The sequence below is a fragment of the Drosophila takahashii genome, chromosome 3L (genome assembly GCF_030179915.1).
Source record: "Drosophila takahashii strain IR98-3 E-12201 chromosome 3L, DtakHiC1v2, whole genome shotgun sequence".
Classification (NCBI taxonomy): domain Eukaryota; kingdom Metazoa; phylum Arthropoda; class Insecta; order Diptera; family Drosophilidae; genus Drosophila; species Drosophila takahashii.
The window spans coordinates 6,427,233-6,438,730 of record NC_091680.1 but is presented as its reverse complement, the minus strand read 5'-3'; the positions used below and the strand labels follow the sequence as shown (position 1 = coordinate 6,438,730).

Genomic DNA, 11,498 nt, shown 5'->3' with positions numbered 1-11,498 from the left:
AAGTGGCTATATCATTGCAAAGAAGTCATATGTGATTTATGTATAAAGTACTTAAAAAGTATTTTAAAGATATTATTTTTTTTTTAAATATTTTCTTGAGTAACTTTAGTATTAATCTATTTCTTAAAGGTAGCAAAGAAATAATAGGTGGTTAAGGTATGAAATAATAATAAAGTATGATAAAGCTAAGTATAAATACTCAATAATATATATTTCAATTTCTAATAATACAAATCAGCTTTAGAAATGATAGATTTCTGTTTAGTTTTATATATGATCATTTTCATTTTTTTCACTTTTCCCACTGTGCTGTGAACCAAACCGGCTCCCAGCTGGGCTTAATCTCCACGTGAAGATGTAGTTGGGAGACTGCGAGGGTGACGCGGGCACTTGAGGGCTCGAGTGGCGCATGTTGGGGCTTTGGCCAGATTCATTGCTTTGTTACCGATTCGGAATCGGTTTCGATTTCGGTTTCCGCCGCTGTTTGCCGGCAAACAGAGCCGCTGGTCATTGTTTGGCTTGAAGCTTGAAGCTGGCAAACATTGGAGCGTATAAATATGCGGACAAATTGCGACGATTAATCATTCGACCCATAGATTCCACCGTCAAAGCAATTAGCTTGGAGATCTATAGCAAAATGGTGAATATCCCAGCAGCAGGATGCCCGACCACCAGGAATACTTCAACTAATATCTCATTTCCATCCGAATTTTAGAAACTTTTCTTAGCGTGCATCTTTATTGCCGCCGCGACGGCTGCAGTGATTCCTGTCGAACAAGCCAGGCACCGTCGTGACGTCTCCGAGCTCGTGAACGAGTACATCCCGCCGTCGGAGGAAGTTGGCGCCGAGTTGGCCCAAGACCCCGCCGCCCTGGGAGACGATGGATACCGCTACAAGACCGTGCGCCGCCTGAAGCTCCGTCATCGCCGTGATGTCTCCGAGATCGCCAATGATTACCTGCCCCCCTCGGAGGAGGTTGTGTCCGAAGAAGCCCCCATTGAGGAGGCTCCAGTTGAGGAGGCTTCTCAGGACTCCGCTGTTCTCGCTGCCGATGGATACCAATACAAGACTGTGCGTCGTCTGAAGTACCGTCAACGTCGTGATGTGTCTGAAATCGCCAACGAATATCTGCCCCCTTCGGAGGAGGTTGTTGCTGATGCCCCAGTTGAGGAGGTTCCCGTTGAAGAAGCTAGCCAGGATTCCGCTGTTCTTTCCGCCGATGGATACAAGTACAAGACTGTCCGCCGTCTAAAGTACCGCCAACGTCGTGATGTCTCCGAGATTGCCAACGAGTATCTGCCCCCTACTGAGGATGCTGCTACCGAAGCCCCCATTGAGGAAGCTCCAGTTGAGGAGGCTTCTCAGGATTCCGCTGTTCTTGCTGCCGATGGATACCAGTACAAAACCGTTCGTCGTCTGAAGTACCGCCAGCGTCGTGATGTCTCTGAGATCGCCAATGAGTACCTTCCTCCTACCGAAGAGGTTGTCGCTGATGCTTCAGTTGAGGAGGTTCCCGTTGAGGAAGCTAGCCAGGATTCCGCTGTTCTTTCCGCTGATGGATACAAGTACAAGACTGTCCGCCGCCTGAAGTACCGTCAACGTCGTGATGTCTCTGAGATTGCTAACGATTACCTGCCCCCCTCTGAGGAAGTTGTTGCCGAAGAAGCCCCCGTGGAAGAAGCTCCCGTAGAGGAAGCCTCCCAGGATTCCGCTGTCCTTGCTGCCGATGGTTACCAGTACAAGACTGTGCGTCGCCTAAAGTACCGTCAGCGTCGTGATGTCTCCGAGATCGCAAACGAGTATCTGCCTCCTACTGAGGATGCTGCCACCGAAGCCCCCATTGAGGAAGCTCCAGTTGAAGAAGCTAGCCAAGATTCCGCTGTTCTTGCTGCCGATGGATACCAATACAAGACTGTGCGTCGTCTGAAGTATCGTCAACGTCGTGATGTGTCTGAGATCGCCAACGAGTACCTTCCCCCTTCGGAGGAGGTTGTTGCTGATGCCGCAGTTGAGGAGGTTCCCGTTGAGGAGGCTAACCAAGATTCTGCTGTCCTTTCCGCTGATGGATACAAGTACAAGACTGTCCGCCGCTTGAAGTATCGCCAACGTCGTGACGTTTCCGAGATCGCCAATGAGTACCTTCCCCCCACCGAAGAGGTTGTCGCCGATGCTCCAGTTGAGGAAGTCCCCGTGGAGGAAGCTTCCCAGGATTCCGCTGTCCTTGCTGCCGATGGTTACCAGTACAAGACCGTGCGTCGCCTTAAATACCGCCAGCGTCGTGATGTCTCCGAGATCGCCAATGAGTACTTGCCCCCCACTGAGGAAGTTGTTGCTGATGCACCAGTGGAGGAGGTCCCCGTTGAGGAAGCTTCTCAGGATTCCGCTGTTCTGGCTGCTGATGGATACAAATACAAGACCGTTCGTCGTCTGAAGTACCGTCAACGTCGTGATGTCTCCGAGATCGCCAACGAATACCTGCCCCCAGTTGAGGATGTTGCCACCGAAGCCCCCGTTGAGGAAGCTCCAGTTGAGGAGGCCTCTCAGGACTCCGCTGTCCTGGCTGCCGATGGATACCAGTACAAGACTGTCCGCCGCCTGAAGTACCGCCAGCGTCGGGATGTTTCCGAGATCGCCAACGAGTACCTGCCCCCTTCGGAGGAGGTCGTCACCGAGGCTCCTTTGGAGGAGGCTCCCGTTGAGGAAGCTTCTCAGGACTCCGCCGTCCTGGCTGCCGATGGCTACCAGTACAAGACCGTGCGTCGCCTGAAGTACCGCCAGCGCCGCGATGTCTCCGAGATTGCCGGCGACTACCTGCCGCCCACCGAGGAGGTGGAGGAGGTGGTGGCTGATGCGCCCGTCGAGGAAGCTTCCCAGGACTCCGCCGTGCTCTCTGCTGATGGATACAAGTACAAGACTGTCCGCCGCCTGAAGCTGCGTCATCGCCGTGCTCTGTAAGTGAGGATAGAAGGACGAATGCTATTAAAACCTGTACCTGAACAGAACCTCGTTCACGACTCGAACCACTCTCACCCCCACCAACCACTATTAGGCCGTAAGTTTTGCTATTATTTAACGATTGAAATCAACGAATAAATCCAACAAAAATTGTTATACCATAAACTAACTGTTTTTGGGGCTAAGCACCTGTTGGGAATGGGAAATGGGAAAAGGGAAATGGGAATGGGACTTGGACTCGATTCCATAAATTGTGTACCTTTTCGCTTAGTTATGACAGCAACAGTTAAGCTCATGGCTCAGCGCACAAGAACGCAATTATCCAAAAACGAAAGGAGAGAGGCGCGGGTCAGTGGGTTGGTCAGGACACAGGACTCGACCCGGGGATCCTTAATTTCGTCCTGGGTCCCGGTCCACCTGCCACCTTTGCTCGCTGCCAGGCGCAACTTCGGCGAACTCTAACAAATACTTTAAGCTATGCTTTTGAAGATGTTAATCTCATGTCAAGTCCACTTTACACACAACGTTAAGGGTTCCTGGCCCTGGCCTGCCATGTCCTTCTCAGCCCCTTTATCCCTGCAGTGAAAAAATAAAGATGATATAATAACTAATCAACAAACTTATAAAATAAACTTAAAAAGAATGTTAGATGACGGATGATTTTGAGCAGGAACCGTATATCTAAATTTAAAAGACACGAAAAAGAAATAAATAAAAAAAAAACAAAATAAATCATTCAATATATACATATGTTAATACATAAATAGAAAAGTAAAAAAATAAGTTAAAAAAAATAAATACAAAATAATAGTTAAATTAAAAACAAGTAAAAAAAATGCATCAATAAATATTAAGTAAATAAATAAATTTAGGACGAATTAAATATATCACTTTTCTTAAAACAAATCTAAGATAAAAACATTTATAAATATTTTTCGCAGTGCATCTACCCGCCCGGAACAAAGTCACCCATTGATTTGCGAGAATGGGTGGTGCGGGTGTCTGGATATTTTGGCGTGGGTCGCTGTTTGGTGTTGGCAGGAGCAGAACAAAAAAAGTTGTTAAGTTAAAAGGCATTTGAACCGCAGCGAAGGAGCCAAGGATTTCGGTCAGCGCTCCTTTCTGGGATCTAACAACTTCCTTTGCACGCGCCTCCAACAAGGAGGTTGGCCAAAAAGGCAAGGAAAGGAAGGGAAGGACTCGGGACCTTTGGACAGACCAACTAATAATAATTTATCGATCCCCTAGCCCAAGTAGTCACATACGTGGGTCGCCCTATGATTTATGGCAGCCAGGGACTTGAGTGGGCGGGTCCAAAACGGGGATCCTGCCGGTGGGCGGGACAAAGGACGAAGGAGGAGGAGCTGGCAGGACCTGCTGGCACAATCCAAGGTGCCAGACTGGCGGCCAGCGCAGTGCCAAATTGGTTTAATGTGTGGTTAGACAACTTATTTAACGTTTTCAAGTGGTTAGCGCCCACACAATCTCGCCCTGCCAGATATGTGGAGCAGGGACAGTCAGTCAGGCACTCAGGTGGCCCGGCTCTCATTGCCCGGGGGCAATGGTGTGGGTACTACACTATACACATTCATAAATTTATTTATAGATTAAATATTTATTTTACTGAAGGCTTTGAAGTTTTATTACTGACTAATAAATAGCCAATGAAGTTAAAATGATTTAATGGGTATTTTTACAATTATAAAACGGAGTGAAAAAACTTCTAACATAAAGAAAAATTGCATTAAAATTAATCACCAACTTAGAAGAACTAAATAATTAACAGAAAAAGATTCCCGCATTTTACAACAGCATTTTGTAATAAAATAAATAATCTAGCTTGTATTAGGTAAATAAAATTAATAAATTATATTTAAATAAGAATATGTTCTGAGATTATTTTACAAACAAAAAATATTTAAAAATTTGTAAAACCTAAAATTTAAATATTAAAAGATTTTAAAAATAAGAAAATCTTAATTACAGACCCACAGAGATTAAAGACTCTATTTTCTTCCACTGTACTTCGCTTTGTTGCGCTTTGTTTGGCCACATAAATCATGCAATGCCGTTATTTACTCTTTTGTCGAGCGGCAAACTGGTTACGTATGCCACTATCTGCGGTATCTACAAGTGCACAAGCCCCCCGGCTGACGCCTCCGCACTCGGGGACTCTGTAACTCCGGAGGGGGCATGGGCACGGGGCATTCGAATCGGAATGGAGCATAAATCAGTTGAAGCCATTTTGTAAGCACGCCATCAAGGCGAAATTATGACATCATTAAAACAATTATCTGCGCTAAATTATACGATCTGATAAGTCGAGACATGACTTCTCACCCCCCCTCGCAGTTATAGTTTCATTTTTCGGGGTAGAAATCACATAAAAATTTTATGAATTATTTCAAATATTTTCAATTACCAAGGGTTCAAGCCGGAGCGAAAAGCTTGCGGAGGACCGCATAAATAGATTTATGCTCCACTCGAGCATGGCACATTAACAGGACATTCCAAGGAGCAGCGAGAGAGTAATGAAAGTGAAATTATGGCTTTCGACCCTGACCCGATGGCAACTGCCTCAAATTTTAGCTTGATTAAAATTCAAAAAGTCCCCGGTCACATGCTCGGCCATAATTTATCACTTAATGGCCTCTCATTATTGAAGTGGGTGGTGTAATTTGTTGATCCAACAACTGTCGTTCTCCAAAATCAATTCCTGTCGCTGATTAGCTGACTGACTCCCCCTCCTTTTTTAACTACATGCAAATAGAACGATTTCAGTCAGGGACCAGGATAAGATGTCAAGATAGCTGTTCCCCAAACGTTATGACATCAGCTACACAGAAACTAAAAATAAATATGTAAAAGAAAATGCATTAAAAGTATGAAGAACAAAGAAATCGCTTATGTTATAAAATCAGTTATTAAAGCTATTATTAATAAAAAATTTATATGAAGTTTACTTATGATTTTTGTAACATCATTATGAAGAGATATATTCATTGATACATTTTGCTAACTCATTATACAATTTATTTGAATTTTACTAATGGTTTTTGTAATATCATCATGAAGAGATATTTCCATTTATAATTTTTGTAAGCTCATTATAAAATTTATATTAAGTTCACTAACAATTTTTGTAACATCATTGTAAAGAGATAAGATCATTAATAAATTTTTTATCAATACAATTTTATTATAATACAATCGTAGTATGAATAATATGATATTAGATCCTTTAACACCCCATTTCTGTCTCTGCATGGACGTGGACATGAGCATGGACATGGCTATATCTATCTGTGTGGTAAACATGGTGCAGCAACTTTATGACCACAATATAATTTATTCAATGCCATTTGGAGGACGAAGATGAGGGGGAGGAGGAGGCGGAGGAGTAGCGGGTGGAGGGCAAGACAAGCAATTGACATTTTTGTGACTTTTGAAAACTATAAAATGTGCAGCTCGGAACATGGCACATGGAGCATGGAACATGGCAACTGGCAAATAGCAAACAAGCCAAGGCAAGAGAGCATAATGATGACGGGCATAAAGACCGCACAACAGACAGCTATATATATATATGAGGTTATACCATATATGCCATACATATAGAGACCGGCTGAGCCGGGCATAAAAATAACCCCGGCACACAGAGACGAACGTAGTTGTTGCTGGGACAAAATAATAAAGTTGCGCTTGATTATGTGTTGGCCTCGGCTTGGACACAAAGAGAAGTAAATACAAATACGCCGGCAACTAGACTAAAATTGTCAGGACTTACAGGACATTACACGTCCGCCCACGAGGATCTGATGGCCACAACAGGACCTCGGCCATTTGTCCAGCTCGTCAACGGCTGGCCACAAGGCAACAGCAACAGCCGAAGGAGCAGCGTATGCCGGATATCCTTTTTGACATGTCATTAAATTTTATACACACAATAATTTTTCACAATTTGCTTTATGGCCATTTTAAGAGTCTCTCGCCTGCGCTGAGTTGAAAATTCTCCACACGCCCATGAAAACATCGACACCCCCGCCGACAAAAGGTTGAGACAATGATATAGACACATATCAAGTCTCCTTTGGCTGACCGGTGAAAATGATGGATGGACAGGGGCCAACTGCTTGGGGTCAGGAAAATAAGATGGAATTGATATAAAATTGGTGTAGAATATTCAATCATTCTGGGTGAGCGCTTATGTTTCGACTCAAGAGCTTTTCTCCTCGGTTTGTTTGCCAAATTGAAAATTATTTGTACATCCTTAATGAATTGATGTAGCGTTTTGCATAAATAATAGGGCACGGACCTTTGTTTGGCCTTCTATTAAAGGTCCATTGTTTACGGTTTGGGTTAAAACTAATCAAGATTATTGCTTTTAAGACGGGATTTTACAAGATTGAAAATAGTTCTTACAGTTAGGGAAAAATATGTTATTATTACAGCTGAAGTGAAGCTTGAAAAATATCGATATTATCAATATGTTTACAATATGGTATGAATAATATCCATGTTTGAAACATATCGAATATATCGATAGTGCCAATATTTTTTAAGCTCTATTTAAAAAGTCATTATTTTGTAGTGCCAATAATTTGTTCTTTAAATATTATTCTCAATTTCGAGTTGATTAAAATAACTCCTTTTCTCTCTCCTTGTGCAAATTGTGTAATTAACTAATGAATTAACCTTTAAGTTTGCAAGTGAAACGAAAGCTCCTACTCCAATGAAACGCACTGTATGATTATTTGTAATCATCTTTCGGAAGGCAAACATCAAACCGCAGAACGATTATGGCAGCCACTCTCTACGGTCATAAGCTCCGAATGTTGGGGCCACAAAAGCAGAAGGATCCGGATCCGCATCCGAAGGACACTTGGCTACTGTACTGTACCATATAATTTTACGGCCATTAAGTATTATTTTGAAAATCGAACCGAGTCACACTAAGCCTTTGTTTGTTTGTTTGTCGGTGTCCGGTGTTTCTAGATTGCTGAAATTATAGCTTTTATTATGATACACTGATGGCCGGGTCAAGTGCCGGTGTTGTTAAATTGGCTTAAGGTGGAATTATAGAGCACCGAAACGATTTGGAACTGAATCGATATTGGGGCAATCACATGGAGGGAAAGCAGTCAACTCAAACAGACAGATATTCTGCAGGCACACACACAAAATGCAAAGCGAACTTGAAAAGTCTTCTTTGGGGGAAATTTGGAGGGAGAAACTGCAGTTCTGCAGACTTATAGAACCCCCTTATAGCCCCCTGGCCATCCAGCTAGTTAGCCATATGTGGTTGTCAAGCAAAGCCAAGTCACTCTCTGGCAATAAAGGAAATCTTCTTACAAAACATTCGCTTAAGTTTATTCAAACAAACTTAGATAACACTCGAAGAATAAGGCAACTGAGACTGAGCTCCGGAGATGGAGTAGAATGGAGATTGAGATGGAGATGGGGGCACACAGGCAGTCACATCCGGATTCCGGACTCCGGAGCAGGGAGCACGGAGCAGAGACAAAGGAGCCACCAATCAGTCAGGCGGAATAAGCATCACCGCACGAGCCCTCGAACTTTTCCTCGTCCCTTTGCCCCATTCCAATATCCTCCAATTACAATGTCTTTTGTTTTATATATGTGACTAGGCACACTCGAAAAAATAATACTTCAAATAGCTGGTCTTGAAATTGATTTATTATATTAAGTTGTTTCATTAAGATAAATTCATAAAGATATAAAAAACAAATATATGTAATAAATATTTTATAAAGACAAACAAAATAGCAACCATAATAAATAATATTAATTTTTCGAAAAAATATTTTACTTTTTACCTACGATATTTCCAACACTTCAGCATTTGTTTAAATTTATAAAATTCGATTTCATTGGAAGTTTATGTCTTAATTAAAAATTTACCATTATTTTAATTTTTAAGATACAAATAAATGCTATTTTTCATAAAATACTTTTGGACACCTTTAATTCTATTTTAAAACCTATTAAGATATATTTTCCTGGTTCATAAAATAACTAATTTAAAATTATTATAAAAATTTAACTTTTTTTCTGGTTATATATTTGTTTAATGAAATAAATCGAATTTCCCAAAGTGTATGAAAAACAGCAGGAGAGGCAAGCTAAACGCTTACTTTCTCTCTCACTTCGTTGGCCGTTTTTGGCCATTTTGTGTCTGCTACGTTGGCTCGGATTAAATGTATGACCGAGGAGCAGTTCAAAACCATGATTACACTTCAATCTATTTTCTCCTCCGGTCGACTGTCTCCATTTTGTTTTATGTCTCCGTGTGTGTGAGAGGTTGTGTTGTATTTGGACGTGTATGTGTGAGTGTCTGTTCGCCTGAAGAACAACACAAAAAACAGGGATTCAGCCGAGAAAAATGCGTTTCAAAGACATATAAAATGTTCGGGGGGATATTGGATATAAACCATTGAATTTAATCAAAAAGGATTTAGGTTAGGATGTGATGTGCGTGGGCCGCCTTCTGCAGCCACAACGGGGTTACATCGGCTTCGGCTTGACCTTGCGACTTGAAAAATCGCGCACTCTGCCACGTGCCACCCCCTTTGGCCCACCCACCCACACTTAAAGCCACCCAAGCCCCCGCGATTCCAGGCGAAAGTGGTCATAAAACTAGTGGAGTAGTAAAAGTAAGTTGTGTAGATGCCAGGACATCATGTCCTGATAGCGAAAAGGTTGCTCAATCGCTGCCCGAAATAGTTCGTGTTATTATTATTCAAATTGGGGAAAGCGGGCTTAAGCATTTGAGTGCCCGAACAATTTGGAGTAACTACCCAAAGGTCTGAGGTAAAAACATTTTATGCTGCTGTTTTCTCTGGGGATTTTAAAAACAATAGCTTGGATACCTGAAAGTATGCTTTAAAATATTTTATAGAGATTGTCTTATGTATTTATTTTTTGGTATAGATTTAAATTCTTAAATATTTGTAGACCAAACCAACTTCATAAATGTGATAGGGGGTTATTAAAATAAATTTAAATAAATTGAACAAAAAATTAATAAACGTTTTATTGGATTATATTAAATTGTAAGTACCTTAAATGCTTAAAGAAATTTAAAAACTGCTGCAGTAATTACAAAGATTAAAGTTATACTTTAAAACTGGGAAAATTATGGGTACTTGTGCAGATTTTAGAAACACATTATACAGTCATTACAAAAGATTTAACCCCATAGTTTTACACAATTAAGCCGTTGTTTTAAAAGCTCTAGAGATTTTAGAAACACACCGAGAAAACTTGTTTCACCTTGACTTCTGCCTCCAATTCGTAGTGAGCTCTCGGGCTTAAAGTGGAAAGCCGCCGCCAGACGGATGACCCATGTGGCCCCCTCATCCCATTTCTCTTTCCCTTTCCGGGGGCGCAGACGCCATTTTAAATGCTGCACAGAACGAAAAAATAGCGCTTAGAGCACTTTGCTGGCAAATGCATAATTAAGTTATTAGGACAACAACGAAAACACTGCAAGCTAACGGAATTATCTAAGCATAGGCCAGGGGAAAGCGGATGCGGCTGCCTGCAGGGGATGGTTGATGCAGGGGGTTGGATTGGTAACACCCAAGGAGCAGGGGTGGCAGGACCAACCAGGGGCAAGGTTAGCAGCCCTGGCATCCTGTCTGGCCAACCACCAGCAGGCACACGGCGGATCAGGACGGAGGACGAAGCGGAATCTGGAGAGCGGTGCGTGCTACAAATTCGTTAACCGTTTGCCAGCCCACCGCCCAACCCCAAAGTTAAAAAACGCAGCCGGCGACTTCATCGAGATGCACTTGAAAAAGTTATCCGAAATCTTTGGACATAATTATGAAAATTAATCTTAATATTAGATTTCTTGCATATTAGTATAGTTTTTACCATTGTATTTTCTATTTACTTACTAGCTAGTTAAAAAAAAAAAAAAAAAAACCAATAAATATTTTAGTATGTAAAAAAAAAGTTTTAAATATTTAGAGTTTTAAAATCGTTCGTTAAGGTAACCGAAATAAAATAAAAAGCAACAAAATATATGAATTCAATTTTTTTTTAATTTGATAAAAGAGATACTTTAATATTTAAATATTTCTTAGCATATATAAAAAGGCATTAAATATTTGAAGATCTAAAATCGCTTGTAAAGGTGCCCAAAAGTATGCAATAAAATATATCATGATGAAATTCGAAGCAAAATGATATAAGATTTTAAACTCTTTTAAGCACAAGTTGTTCACCTTTTTTCCATAATAATGATCTCTTACCTTTTTTCACACCATCTCCGTTATCCTTTTTCCCTCAGTATGGCTGGCAAAAGTTGAGGAGTTATATTTCCTATGGGCGGTAACCGGGACCGCCCCTTTATGCACACACACAGTCGTCGCAGAACAGGCGGCGATTGCTCAGACGTTATAATTTGTAATCATGCTGAGTGCAGCGGCGGCGGCCCAAAAACACAGGAGGGGTTGCTCGATGCTCGCTGCTCGACCAGGACGACCAGGACCAGGAGATGGAGGACCAGGACGAG

The 11,498-nt window shown here is 41.8% G+C and overlaps 1 protein-coding gene across 1 annotated transcript; it reads left to right on the top strand.

Annotated features, from left to right (window-relative positions):
- Positions 1 to 598: 598 nt before the first annotated feature.
- On the top strand, positions 599 to 3,082 carry LOC108068878 (fibrous sheath CABYR-binding protein). The gene is made up of 2 exons (XM_017158707.3): positions 599 to 640; positions 716 to 3,082. Exons 1-2 carry the CDS (start codon positions 638 to 640, stop codon positions 2,954 to 2,956), a joined length of 2,244 nt encoding a protein of 747 aa, XP_017014196.2. The 5' UTR covers positions 599 to 637; the 3' UTR covers positions 2,957 to 3,082.
- The last annotated feature ends 8,416 nt before the right edge of the window (positions 3,083 to 11,498 follow it).